Source organism: Tetrao urogallus, assembly GCF_951394365.1.
Source record: "Tetrao urogallus genome assembly, chromosome: Z".
NCBI classification, from domain to species: Eukaryota; Metazoa; Chordata; class Aves; order Galliformes; family Phasianidae; genus Tetrao; species Tetrao urogallus.
The window spans coordinates 12,421,614-12,436,913 of NC_136816.1; the positions used below are offsets into that span (position 1 = coordinate 12,421,614).

General features: G+C 41.2%; 1 protein-coding gene across 1 annotated transcript in view; it reads left to right on the forward strand.

Annotated features, from left to right (window-relative positions):
• The window catches only part of ATG10 (autophagy related 10), a gene marked incomplete at both ends in the record, with an annotated part of 77,761 nt that extends 72,226 nt beyond the window's left edge, over nucleotides 1–5,535 (forward strand). The window contains 2 exons of the mRNA XM_079548399.1: nucleotides 5,055–5,152; nucleotides 5,418–5,535. Of these exons, the coding sequence (XP_079404525.1) occupies nucleotides 5,055–5,152; nucleotides 5,418–5,535 (216 nt within the window). The remainder of the gene's footprint in view (nucleotides 1–5,054; nucleotides 5,153–5,417) is intronic.
• Between the last annotated feature and the right edge of the window lie 9,765 nt (nucleotides 5,536–15,300).

Below are 15,300 nucleotides of genomic sequence, written 5' to 3' on the forward strand. Positions count from 1 at the left end.
TGGAAGAGATTTTGAGGTAGTGTTTTATTAATTCTGTGATCTTTGTCTGACCTGATAACTGGGATAACTGATAACACTGCAATAACAACTGGGATAACTGCTGGGAAGATACCTGAAAATAATTGGTTCTGGCTTATTTGGTAAGGTATCCCACATGGAAGTTCTCACACCCTTCAGTGAGTTATTTTTGTAAAGTGACATCATGCAAACTAGATCTGGGCAGAGGTAGTTCAGGCACAAATCTCTTGCACTGTCGTAAATGGCCATAAAAGTTATGATGTATGCTCAGAGGCAGGTTAATGTAGCACTGGAGAAAATAGAAGCCATTACTACTGGACAATCTCCAGTTATGACACAGAAGATAAATGGTGCTGTTACAACAGATGTACTGACAACAAAATACCTGCTGGCAGGGGAGAACAGCAGAGCATAGTTCAGCTACCTACAGGCAATTACCCGTTACCTGAAGTAATGTTTATTTTTAATTTAAATCTGACATGGATAGTATTTCCTACATGCACTGGTAGATAAAGTGACATAATCCAATTTAGCGGAAGTTTTGTATTTTATTCTCCTTGCACTTAGGAGCTACCCAATTTTTGCCACTGTTCAGATTCGTGTCTATCGTTTCACTGTGTTACAGGCAGTGCACAGAGAGGGGATGAAGCTTACACCTTCTTTCCTCATAACCTTGTGAGGGAAATCCGATTGTGTTAGTAAATGATTACGGAATGGGCGAAGGACGGAAACAGAGCCTTTGTGTCAGACTTTGAGAGCAGACCTTTCCACAGCACACAAAAAAAGTTGCTTCTAAAACAGAGGTGTTTTTCAGTGTCTGGTAGCCAATAGTGTTCGCTTTTCATTGTTGCCAAGAGCTGAAGCACACTATCTAACATAAACATTAGTGGAAGAAGTTTAAGCTTGCCAGTTTGACCTCATAATCCCATCCCAGTAAGCCCACCCCAGCTGCAGGGATGGTTCTGGCTGCTTGGCTAACAAGTAGGAAGATGTCACACTGCTCACATTCAGTCAGCGTCCTTAAACAAAGGTACATACATCAACAAACTCCCAATAAAATATTTTACATCTCTCTTCCACCTCGCTTATTTGGTTTTATATGAGAGGGCTGAGCAAACAGCTGCAGAAATGGGTGCAGATCATCCTTTTGGGTCATTCATGAAGTTACTTAGTAAAGACAGTTTCCTGCAGGGAGCAAATTTGGCAATGATTTGAGCTTTCCCATTCACTGGAGCTAGTTGCTCCCTGTAAAAATCTGTTTTCCCATTAAAGTTGATTCAGACTCAGAGATACACAGATGTGTGGTGGATTGCAGTGCTGAGCAGCATTACAGGTCAGTGTAGGGATAGCTGCAAGAAGATAAAGTTGCAAATTTCAGGCAAACTGCCCAGGTATTGCTGTCCAGAAGAGTTGAGAGCAACCTCTAAATGGATTCTTTCCATACAATGCCAGTGACTGATTGTGACAATTGACTTGAAAGTCTCACACGCAGTAAAAGGCGCTGCAATATGAGTGATCAAAAATGAGAACACTCTTTGTTGTTTAAAGCGATCTTTTTCTGTGTGTGTAAAACTTCGGTAGGACTTTATGCTTTCCACCTAACAGGCGTACAGAAGAGTTTAACTGAAGGCTACTGTTGCTGTCCTAGCATTTTACTTAGAAAACTATTTCACATGCACATTGCCTACATTTCCTGACAGAGCACTTTGCTCCTACCTGGACTACCCCTGGGTTGACAAAATAAGCCACAGCTCTTAGTTCTGGATGCATATGCAGCCACCACCACCAAGGCTCTAATTAATGCTGATTTGCCTGTGTGAAGCCAGACAGTTGCATATACAGCCATCGTATAATAAAGAGTTCTAGCCACTGGCAGCCCAGGCTGACTCTGAACTGGTGACCTGACAATGAAAAGGCTCTGTTGCTTGATATCCATTCTGAAATCATTCAGAGCTTTGGTAACTCTTGATTTTTATTTTTTTTTTGGCAGCTGTCTGGTTGTTCCTCCTCAGGTCTGCTGTGTCAGTCATTTAACCTTGAATATACATTAAGCCTCATGGGGAGTCCATTATGTACAGGATTTGGAATGCAGAATTGGACTGAATTAGATCTGGTGCTCTCAGAGTGTTTTCCTTGACTGCTCAGCAGCTCTCCTCCTTGCCTCAGCCATTTCCCTTTCTAGAGACTCCTGATAATGGGCCTTGGCTTGGTATTTCTTTTATTCCATTCTCCTTTTGTGTTCGTCCTGTCAGACATGCAGTGTGTGATGTATCCCTGTCTTTCAGGCTTCTAACAGTTCTGAACAGTGTGCCATTCTTGCAGTTTCATTTCTTTTATTTAGGGAGGAAAAAATAAACTGATGCAATAAGCTTGTTGAAAAATTCACACTTCAGACATAACTGTTTGCTTGACATTATGCCTGTTATGCCAATTTCTTGCTGAAGGATCTGTGTAGTAATAAAACTTCTCTGACTTCATGGACTCTTCACTGTTGACATTAAAAATTATGTGCATTGTAGCAAGATTTGGACACTGGCACTTCCGTTGTTTCAGAAACTGCATGAAGAAACTCTTAATAACTTGACAAACATGGTAGACTTGGGAGGAGGAGAGTTTGACTAAACCAAACCAACTGTTCTCAGATCCTTTGTCACATGCTCATATGTCATATGTTGACACTAAAGATAGGACCGAGGATTTTACCCTCTTGGAAAACTGGGTTGCAAGGCACTCTGCTTTTTCATGTGGACATCTAATTGTTAGAGCTGGGGAATTCTTCAGTCTCACTATGTCATCTTGTAAGAAGAGGAAAAGCTAAAAGAGAAATGCAGAACGTAAGGTTAACTAGTTATTTTAAGAGATGACCTCTGGCCTCCATTTCTCATTCATTGGTAGTTGGCTCAACCAAGAAGTAGGAGGGGATAGAATGAAATACATGCCACAAGATGGTTGGGATTGACTTCAGGCTCAATATTCAGCTTTGAAAAATTAGTTTTTTTTTCAGAGTGCTAAGATATTTAAAGTCCAGATGATCTTCTCCATTCTTTTTGGGTGTGCATATTAACTCTTTATATTCTTCGCTTAAGGAAATTGACTCAAATTGCTGCTTTTATCTTTGTTTAATTATTTTGCTAGCTAACAGTTTTTACTATCTTTGAGGACTAACACTGGCACAAGCTGTGTGTTTTCTAGAATTTCTTAGAGATATAAACTGACTTAAGTTAGCAGATAATTTGATTGTATTTTTTTATTAAAACTGTCAATATTTCTCAATGGAAAAAAGCATCAGTTCACTGTCACCAACAGATGGTAGCATTAATGCACAAGTTATCTACTTGCACTGCAGTGTAAAAACACAGCCTTCTGAACATTATTTTTATGTGTTCTGAAGCTTTTGGAAGTTTTTTAAAGCTCTCTTAGACAAAAAGTGATGGCTCCTCAGGGGTGTGTTTTCAGCATCAGAACCAACTGTCCTTTAACTGAAAGAGTTATGGGATACGCCCTCTTTGCTGAAGATGACAGGCCAGGATTTGTTTTCTGTTCGTAAGCAAAGAGTTGGAGAAGGAGTTTTTACTGTGTAGCAAGAAGTCTTGATGAGCCTTCTTTCTTCAGTGTAGGCAGTACAGTCACAATATGCAGTCACGGAACCAGGGAACTTTGGCTGCAACAGCCTGGACAAAGGAAATACGTATGTCTCAGAGCATTAAATTTGTGTGTTTTTTTCTCAACCAAACCAGAAATGGAACCACCACTAGAAGCAAACTGAACAGGGTCTTTGCCCAGGATCAGTTGCCCTTCACATCAGTCCTTGTTGTTGATATCTGCTGAGGTCACAGTGAGCAGCCCTGTGCTGCCAACCAGGCTCATGTCACAGAGGACATAGCGTGGAGGTGATGACCCTGTTGTTTACTCCGGGTGGCCTGTGCCTGGTTCCCTCCTTGTCCCTCCTGTGCATGGTGCTTTGAAGCTTCAGCAGATGGCCACGCACACTGTGCTCAGTTGTACATAAGTTGCCTTAGCCCTTTGTGTCTGACGTCCTCCTTGCCTGGGATCACCCCCTAGCTGTTCCCTGGTATCCCATATTAAGTCCTTATACACTTGCTGAGTGTGAGGGTGAGGTAGAATTTGTTTGTTTTGGTGGAAAGCAATAACAATGACCTCAGCAGCGTTAAAAAATTAGTTTCCCAAGGCATGGTGCATGAAGACAGTCAGATTGGCTGATGTCCTGGTATCATGGATGTAAAAGCAAGTGTGAGATTCCTGTTACAGCCAGGGATTGAGTGCAAGCTTGATTAAGTCAGAACATATACTCAGTGTGAGTGGCTGTTGGAGAAGAAAGCAAAAGCTTTATGGAACGTTGGATTGAGTTTTCAGCAGCTCCCTGTGCTGTGTGAAGTTGGAAAGGAATGCAGAAAGTTTTGTTGTGGGGAGTGTGTCTGCATGCAAACTTAAGCACAAAATTGTTTTTTTCCTCAGGACAATTTTGATTAGGCTTCCTGGCAGTGAAAGTTCAGGACATTTTTCTGTAGAATAGCCGAAATCAGGATATGCCATCTAGTGAAAACTAAAGCCACCTCATTGGCTCTTCCTCTTTCTTGCTTCACCTTACAAGCTCCTCATTGAACTCTGTTTAATTCCCAGCAGAAGTTTGACAGGGCTTTATGTTAAAGAAATTTTCCCTGGAGCAGCTTTGTTTTACATATTACGTGTGATCAAATGCAGTAGTTTTGCCTACACTTGCATTGGAGAAATACTGATACAGTAACTTGAGCTGCTTTTGGAAACCTTTACATTTGAACTAAAACTGTGACATAATGTACTTGGTGGTTTTATTTCTCTTTTTAGGTAAGATAATGTGCTGTTAAGTATTGATTTGTTAACGACTTAGTAGAAAAAAATGTGGGTTCTGAAAAAAAAAAAAAGTTCTGAAAAGAGAAGAATTGCATCAAATGAACCCTTCTACATCTTTTTCAAATGCAGGTGATATATTTTCTGTTTTCTTTATGTATAATAAAACAACTGACATTATTTCTTAGGAGCATCCCTTACTTGGACAGCCATTTTTTGTTCTACACCCCTGCCGGACTAATGAGTTCATGTGCTCTATAATGGCCGGTTCACAAAAAGACAACAGGTGAGAAACACTACTTTGCTTTGCAAGGTTTATATGCTGTAGAGTTAGCCGGGAAGTAGAATTGGGCAGAACAACTTCCTTGGTCCAAATGGAAGGGGATTCTGTATGGTCACTTCACTGCTGAAAATTATAATGCACTTGATATGGCTCAAGTGAAGGAGCAGCTCCATTTTAAAATACCTTATTACTGTCAACTATATCTGTAATCCAGGAAAAGCTGAGTAAGAGCTTTATGGATTCTTTAGTGTCTTTTTCTTTTTTCTAGATACAGAAATTACATTGTATTGTGGCTAAGTACAGTAGGCCCAGTTGTGGGTCTAAGTTTACCCTTGAGTTATGCAAAGCTGGGACTTGAAGAGAATACAAATGCTGAAATTGATTGAAATTTTATTGAAAGGTAAGAAAAAGTTGCATCACCTCCATCACCTCTTCTTTCTCACATCATCCTCCAAAATTATAAAAAAAATAGATAATTGACAAAAACATTATATTTGCCTCTGGAGCTCTTTGTTCAGTTCATTTAGGACTCAGATTTTGGTATTGTGCTTATACAACTGCCTTGTTACCTTTCATGTTTTGCAATGGAAATTTGCACTATGAGATATGTTTGGCACAGTGCTGTGACCTTTCCTGTCAGAAGGTTCCTGAGAGGTAGATATCATTCCTGAGAGGGAGATATCTCCTTCTCAGGAGGGAGCAGGTATAAGAGCATATTGTGGCAGACCTTCCAGTTCATGGTTGATGGTGCCATCTGTCAAAACTCTGCTGCATTAATTTGAATTTCATCCTTTCTCTTTTTCCTGTTTGATGTCTCCACTTCAGACCCCTGAGCTTGAAGACAGGTAATACAGCCATGTAGTAAAGCCACTGCAGACTTTTCTAGAGAAGAAACGAACACAGACTGAAGGAATTCTGTGTGATTGGTAAGCAGTGTAACACTGAAAGATAACTATTCATGGCTCTTTCTTTGGCAAGCACTTGCCTAATTACAGGTGAATCCTTAAGAGTTGGCTGCAGTTCTGATGGCAACTCCCAAACACCACCAACACTTGTTCTCCCTTGTGACAGCACTGACCCTCTGAAGTTGCTCATTTTCTTCCTCTGCTTTACTGTGATTATGGCCTTAATAGGGCTTCACACAAATGCACATACCTGGATACAGAGTTGAAATACTGTGTTTGAGCCTACTTTCACCTTTCTACTGCATAGTGTGTGAGAATATGTACAGAAAGGACTTGCAGAACGTGGTTTAAGATTGTAGCAATCCGTGTATGGGACATTGCCTGGGGACCGCCTTCTCTAGCATACACTGACCCTCATATTCCACATTATACACATAAAATGTCCAAATCCCAGGATTATATTGTTACTGAGCAGGTATGGTTCTAGGATTCAAGGTGCCTAATGCTATCCTGTGAGAACATCAGGCTTTTACCTGCCTCGGTGCCTCTGAAGGAGGCTTTGCCATACTCTAAGGGAGTAACTGTTGTAGTCAAATTAGTATTTATCATTGTACTAGTAGTTTTCACTTTTTGTCCCTGTCCTGCAATCTTTGCACAAGCATCCCCTGACAGCTGTTGAAGTTTGGGCAAGTAGGAATCACACAGTAGTGCAGTCAGTGAGAAACAGACATAACTTCTGTACAAGCCATCCTGGATTTCTTCCCAGTCACATTTATGTGTAATATAAAACAGACCACTAGTATGACGGAATTGAAAATTTTACTTTTTATGTTCAGCATTATCTAATGTATGCCACATCATAGCCAGAAATGTAAGATACAACGGTTTTTCAAATTGTTTTTTCTTTTTTTTTCTTTTTCTTTTTCTTGATGTTATGATTGGTTGCATATTTTAAATCTGCATCATATGTTTTTAGTGGATTGAAATAAAGCCCTTGACATTTCATTGGTGCAGCATTGTTTTCAAACCCATTGAAATTAATAATAAAACCACCTCATTTATCCTATTCTGGGTCACACCAATCAGAAAAGGCATTTTTCCATGTAAGATTTGTAAAATATGGACTTCCATTCATGTACTATGGCAACAGCTACATTATCTTTCTTAACACTTTCGGTAACATGTGCTTGATGGTTACATCCATAGCCCATTTTGAAACTTAAGATTTGTGCAGGAGGAAAAACAAAAAGCAGATAACAGCAGTTGTAAAAGCTGTTAAATGTTCATCCCTACTCTGTCATCTTCATCTGCAGTGCAGTAGAACAAAAGAATGAAAGGAGTCAGCTGCTCTCAGCTGCTCCACATTGCTGACTAGCTCCGCTGCCTCTGTCCAGCACAGTGCACGTAAGCCCTTTGGACCTTTGTTCCCAGGATAACTGAGAATTTGCCTCAGGTACTGTTATTTCCACAAAGGCCTGAATTAGCTCTTGCTGTCCTTAGGATCAGCGAAGTGGAAAGGACTGATGGAATTTTTCATATCAACCATAAACACTGAATGCTGCGTCAGTGTACCTGAGAGTCACATGTGCTCATTTTCCTTATCATCCACATATGTTACCTTGTACTCTGCTGATGATAAATTACTGGGAAGAAATTCCACTTTTAAGGACTATGAAGAAAAGATGTAATCCTGAATATAGAGTGGTATTGAAACAACTTACAGATGTCATTTTAGTATTAATGTTTCCAAATACCAGACAAGAGCTGTTAGCTGATTCCTTTATCAGGTATGATAGAGAGGTATGAGAACAGCCTTGAACACCCCTGACTATTGTTTTCAGTAGTAATTGTTAGACCTTAAGAAGATTCAACTGCCAAGTTGCTGCTTTGCAGTTTACAAGCATAGTTTTCATAGATGTTTTTTTTGAGATCAGCTCTTGCTGTTTCTGCCTCAAAAGCAGAAACTGTGGTACAGTACTACTATTTGAAACAGGCTTTGAGGAATTGGGTTCCCTCATCATCGTTGCCAAGACTGATTATTAGAAGTGTGGTAAGTATTATCTGTGGGATGCTGTTCATTGGACAATGTAACTAAGCAGAGTGTAATTACAGACAAGGAGAAATAAATAAGAAATCTCTAGGAAAATATACCCCAATCACCTTTCCCACTCTGTCAGCCTTCCATTGCACCTTAATATTCTTCCATTCAATAATGGCAATAAAAAATGAATTTGTGTGCTCTTTGACAGCTTTATCAATGACATAGAGAGTGGGATTGAGTGTAAGTTTGCAGATCACACCAAGCTGAATGGTGGAGTTGATAGACAGAAAGAAGGGATGCTGTCCAAGGGGACTTGAACAGGCTTGAAAAAGTGAACCCATGGAAAATGTAATGAGGCTCAAAAAGTTGTTGCACTTCAGTCACGGTAACCTCAAATATGTGTTCAGTATGGGAGAAGAACTTGAAAGCAGTCCTCAGAGAAGGACTTGAGGGTTCTGGTGGACAAAAAGCAAGACATGAACAAGCAATGTGTGCTTGCTGCCTAGAAGGCCAACTGTATCCTGGGCTGCATCAACAGGGGGGTAGCCAGAAGGGAGGGGATTGTCCCTCTCTATTCTGCCGTCATGAGGCCCCATCTGCAGAACTACATCCAGATGTGGGGCACTCAGCACAAGAAAGATGCAGAGCTTCTGGAGCAAGTCCAGAGGAGGGCCATGAAGATGACCAGACGACTGGAGCACTCTCGCAGAAGTCTAAGGGAGCTGAAGCTTGTTCAACCTGGAGAAGAGAAGGCTCTGGCGAGACCTCAGTGTCACCTTCCAGTATTTGAAGGGAGCTTATGATCATGAGGGAGATGGACTTTTTATACTGTTTGATAGTGATAGGATGAGACCAAATGGCTTTAAACTAAAAGAGAGGGCATTTAGGTTAGATGTTAGGAAGAAATTCTTTATGCAGAGATGGTGAGACCCTGGCATGGTCTGCCCAGAGAAGCTGTGGGTGCCCCATACCGGGAGGCTCTCAAAGCCAGGTTGGATGGGGCCCTGGGCAGTGTTACCTTGTGAGTGGCAACCTGCTCATGGCAGGAGGCTGGAACTGAGTGGGCTTTAATGTCCCTTCCAACTCAAACCATTTCAAGATATGACGTATTTTCTTAGACATGAAGGAATTCCCATCAGCCTTTACTTTCTGCATTAATTTATCACTTGTAAACAAAACTGAGGATTATTTGGGCAGAGCATTGCAATTGTACTACAATGAAGATTTCCCCTGTCAGAGAAACTCCAGGCACTTGCTAATGGATGGCTTCACCCAGCAGGGTAGTTCTCTGTCAATGGCCTGACAATCACACTCCAGCTTGTAGACATCCTCTGCTGGTAATCACTCTACTTCCTCCGTATCTTAAAACCATTCACTTAGCTGCAAAGTCATAGTTCTTCGCTGTTTCTGAAGCAGTCTCTCTCTTCCTTTCTTCTGATAAAACCTCTCCAAATTCCTCTACAGTGCCTTGACCCTTTTCCCAGCTAGTTGGACATGATGATGATAATAGAGAGCATGAAGTGGATGAGCAAACTGATAGTTCCTTGCTCCACTATAGTTCTTAACCTTTTAAAACCATAAACAACTAAGGAACAGAGCAGTATTATCATCAGTCCTTCGAGTTTCCTTGAAATTTGCCCAAAATACCACCAAACAAAAATTCAGTTAAGTTAGTACAAATGCTCTAAGCTTAGATTGAGAGACAAATACAGACTAACCTAAATATTTGGGATTAAGGTGAGCTATCATCGTGTTTAACAGTCTACTCTGTAATGGCTTGAGTAGAGGTAGGCATCTAAGACCCCATTTGCATCTGTGCCTTAATAACTTACAGGATGTTCTACAGGGATTGCATATGTATAGAAATTCTGTTTTATTTCAAAATGAAGTTAACTTCTACAGTATTTAGTATAGCCAATCTATTGAAGGCTTTTAGATCTGAACTTGGGTTTTGATTTGCTCAGTTGTTCATCCTTGCTAATCTGGGAAGACATGTTGAGGACCATGGCTACTGGGACTTCTTTTAAGGGAACAAATTCATACCTGTCCTTAGTTACACGAATCAGCAAGAAAAATGAATTCTGTGTGTTAACTAAGCCAAAAACATGCTCTGCTTTGGAATGCAGTTCCAACCTACATAATTTCTCATTTGTGTCAGAATGATCAGGTTAGAATTTATCCTCCATCTGGTCAGCCAGAAGGTTTGTTGTTGTTTGGTTTTGGTTACTAAAAGAAATGCTTATTGGGTCAAATCACATGCTTGTTTTCACAACAGTCAATGTTGTGCTAGTCAGAGCAGAATATGGTGAAGTAATCAATATCAATTCTTGTTGCAACTCCATGAATTTCAGCAGAACTTCTTCAGTGTCTTTTCTTCTCTTTTTTTTTTGGCATTTGCTATGACTACAATTCTACAATTTAATGAGTTTGTTTGGACATCTGTATTTATATTACATAGAATTCCAGCTCCAGCACAAAGGAAAACAATTGCTCTTTCTCCTGAGCTGTGAAATACAATTGTTTCCTCTGAAATACTCTCTTCTAGAGAATATAGCGTGTGATATCAGTATATATATATTTTTTAATCACATGTAGGCTTTTTAAAGTGTTTCACAGAGTGTGAAAGATTTCTTAGCAATGAATTTGTACCACCCAGAATAAAAAGTGTATGCATACAGTTCATAGCTGCAAAGCTGCCCTGTTGGTAGCTGAAGTGTTAATTCGTAATTCTAGAAAGACAGGCTAATTACAGAGGAGAGGCGTACTAGGAGAGTAGCCCTGAAGAGTGTAGCTTTGGACTGAGTGCTCAGGAAGAGTTAGGACAGTGTTGCAGCAGTTACCTTCATGTCTTGAAGTGCCTAATGAAACCAGCAAACTTTAACTTACTGCTGGAGAGCTTGTAACCATCACCTACTGAAGATGAATTTCAGCTTCAAGTGAGAGAAGAGTTAACTGCTATGTTTGGAAAGAGTGATTTTATAGAGTCTCACCTTGAACATCTTTTTCCTCCAGCCTGCTAGAAAACAGCATGTATTCCTGCAGTATTATTTTTCAATATCGTTTTTAGTGCAGCACAGTAGAGGAAGTTGTGCTGTCTGAGGTTAGGCCGTGTCTTTCTCCATGGCTGTGTCAGGCTCCAGAGCCATGCGTGACAAGCCAGCAGCAAAGGCCAGATAGAGGAAGATAGATAGTATTCAGGTGTCTCATTTCCCAACCTTTGGTGATTCCTGGGATTAGGCGATATACAGAGAAGGATCCCAGTAAGCAGTCATCTGCATCACCAGAGGAATCTCAGTGTTGGGCTTGGAATCCTTGTCGTGGAATCCATCACCTTGCAATGCAGTGGCACAACTTGATGATTCTTGCCTCTGCAAAAAGTGTTGCAGTTAGTGCCACCCCACTTCAGGGGAAGGTAGAGTCCACAGCCCCAGGCTGAGCAGAGGTGGTAAAAGATGTGGCAGCCGGTAGGAACTAACTAGTCTTTCTTTTCTTTGCACCCATTCCATATTAAAGTCATCAATTTTGGTAAATTCCATCCAGGCCTTACTAGGTCAAACAGTGATTCTCCAGGGTCGATAAGGTTCATTCTCCTGCATTCAGCAGTCAGGTATGACTGGCTTCATATGGTTAGCTAACTGCTTCAAGATTTACATGTCTGCTGTATTAATTGCACAGGTTCACCTCTGATTTCTCTTTTGGAGGATTTGGTTGCATAATACATAGTTCTGGCATTCTTAATTAGGCTTAGAACCACTTTACTAGTGACTGTGATAAAGTCTGGCCTGGCTTATCTTCCTCTGAATTATTTTGTGCAGCTTCCAAGTAACAGAAGTTATTCTTGAGCACTGACAGGTTCCGTAGACAGACATCCTAAAAGCATCCTGGTGCCCAAATTCTGACCAGATATGCTAAACATGTTCATAAAATCAGTGGCAAAATGCAACTCAGAATGTGCAACTTGCTTTAATAACTTAGTGCTTTGCTTCTGCTCCCATTCTGCATGTTTGCTCACTTCTTGCAACTAGTATTACATAATATTATCTTTACAAGAAGTTTAATACAAACAAAAAAGAGATCTACTTTAACTAGGCCTGTAAAACATCCACATGCCCAATGGAGGAGTAATCTGTATTCTTTTATTCCATTTTTTTGATCTAACAAGATGTGCAATGAATTCACACTGTAGGCTCTGGTGTTTCTGTATGGCATCTATCCTCCAACTGGGTACACAAAGACGATAAGGCAGTAAGTGCCCCATTTCTAATGGAAACTCACCAAATCAGTTAAAAGCTAACTTTTCCACTTTGAAGACTTCCTCTGTCAAAGTGTGCATGAACAACTGTTGGTTTACAACTTTTGTGCTCTAGCTTCTCCCTCATCGTGCTTACAGCAACATCTAGAGGTGAGATTACCTCACGACAGTGCCCTACTTTCAGAAATAGCTCCACTTACCGCCGCTAAACCCTCGTTTCCTCTACTGTCAGGTTGTCTTCAGAACTTGAAAAGAATATGAACCACAACTTCTTTAACAGAACCCTTTGATGGCTGCAGTATAATCCCTTTTTCTACTGAAAGCCTTTCTGATATTTTCTGCTAAGCAAGAAAAGCAAATCATAATAGGAACAATAAGACTCCGTTTGCTGGTGGTAAACTTGGGTGAAATAATGTAACACCAGTGGTGGTGCAGGATAACATTATTTGTGTGTATGAGACTGGTTTATTGATTAAACTGGGACAGGGACTTGCTTCTTCCTCTAGAACTGCTGTCAGGTCCTGCAAGCTCTGAATCACAGCCTTGAGTGCAGAGGCTGGTCTGCTAATCCAGCAGTTTCTAATCGTACTGTAATCAAAGATCACTTGAAAAAAATGTTTTAGCTTGTCTGGTTTGCATGTAATTGTTTATGATTTCTCTCACCTGTTTACCTGTGCTTGGTTTGATGCATATCATGGATAAATACGGCTGTGCTACTGGCAACCAATTATTTCAGGTCAGGATGTCACCATATTCAGTTCAGGTCAAGACGTCACCATGCTCCTAGATTAAGGCTAGATTTCAGAGATTTCGCAGTAGGATATGTTTGCATTTCTACCATGTGCAACCTCTGGTTACTGCATCTGTGTCTCAGAGAAGCAATACACAGAGCCACAGCAGACATGTTGTAGTGACATATCTGGGATTTCTGGACTTACAGTAGCATAGTAGAAGTACTGTGCATAAACAGTACATGTGATTCAGTGAAGCTGTAAGAAATATTGGGCAGATGTAGAATATCCTCAAAATCTGTCCACATTAGAATTTTGGGTGAAAAGAGAATGCATCCAGAAAACACATATTGCAGGAAAGAACAAAAATGTCAGCAGTGAACCCTCCCCTATCCAAGATGGGATGAAGGCTACCAAGCTATGTATCTCAGTAAAAAAGTGGTGGCAGTGGGTACCGAAACTGTGGGATTAGCTGATGGCATGGGATCCATCCATAGTCTTCACAGAGTCATAGAATCATAGAATGGCCTGGGTTGAAAAGGACCACAATGATCATCTAGTTTGAACCCCCCCTGCTATATGCAGGTCACCAATGACCAGACCAGGCTGCCCAGAGCCCATCCAGCCTGGCCCTGAATGCCTCCAGGGACTGCGCATCCACAACCTTCTTGGGCAACCTGTTCCAGTGCTTCACCATCCTCTGTGCTAAAAATTTCCTCCTAATATCTAATCTAAACCTTCCATGTCTCAGTTTGAAACCATTCCCCTTTGTCCTATCACCATCCACCCTCATAAACAGCTGTTCCCCCTCCTGTTTATATGCTCCCTTCAAGTACTGGAAGGCACAATGAGGTCTCCCTAGAGCCTTCTCTTCTCCAAGCTAAACAAGACCAGTTCCCTTAGCCTTTCCTCATAGGAGAGGTGCTCCAGCCCTCTGATCATCTTAGTGGCCCTCCTCTGGACCCACTCCTAGAGCTCCACATCCTTCCTGTGCTGGGAGTCCCAGGCCTGGATGCAGTACTGCAGATGGGGCCTCACAGGAGCTGAGTAGAGGGGGACAATCACCTCCCTCTCCCTGCCGACCACTGCTTTTAATGCAGCCCAAACACAGTGGGCCTTCCAGGCTGCAAGCACACACTGCTGGCTCGTGTCCAGCTTCTCATCCTCTAGGACCCCCAAGTCCTTCTCTGCAAGGCTGCTCTGAAGGAGATCCTCCCCCAGTCTGTATAAACACCTGGGATTGCCCTGACCCAAATACAGCACCCTGGACTTGGTCTTACTGAACCTCATTAGGTTTTCATGGGTCTTCACCAGGTTCTGGTGTGCTGGTTGGCTGGAGTACGTTACTGGTACTGTGCATCTACACTGCTTCTACAGTCTGTCTGGTGGAGCTCCTAAAAAACTCTTCCCTCTTTTCTGTCTTGTTCTGTTGCGTCTTCCCCATTCATCATGGCCCTGGTCTTCTCAGCTTCATTTTTCTCTGCACCAAAGACCATTGTGCCTCTGAAGTCAAGGTCTGAAAATCTGAGTCAGGTTGCAAACAAGGGAGTCGTAATTCTGGAATCACAGACAGCAACTTTCCCAAAGTTGGGAAGGGGATGCCAATAAACGAGTTTTCACTAGGATAGCAGCTACAGTATTAGCAAGACTACAGAAAAACAAAATTCAGTGCTGCTTCTGTGCCTGATCTGAGCAAAGATTTGAATCCAAATCTCACAACTAGATGACTAAGCTGCAAAGCAATTAGTGGCAGAGATTCTCAGCCTGCTCTTAAATTTTATTCCTCTTCCATATAAATTAGTGAATGCTAATTGAAGCAGAGCCTTGTGAATGAACACACAGATGAACCATGATGTTATTGAGAGAATTGTTTACAGTCAAAACTTCAGCCAGGTAGATATTTTTAGTTTCTGTTGCGTAAGATAGCCCTAGCACAAAACTAAGAACCCATGCTCCACCATAAGCTCTATGGAAAATGTAATTTCAAAGGGCCAAACTTGAGGTAAAAAGTGCAGATATTGACAGCATAGAAGATTTAGCAGTAGTTTAAAGGCTAACATGGAGAAACATTTTGACCTCTTTATTATTGTCTATAATTCTATGTTATGTTAACATCCATTTTTTAATGTGATATTGAAAAATTGGACAATACAGAGAAGAATGACAGAAAATACTAAGTGATAAAAGCTTCAGTTTTTCAGTAGTTCGATAGTGGTGTAGAG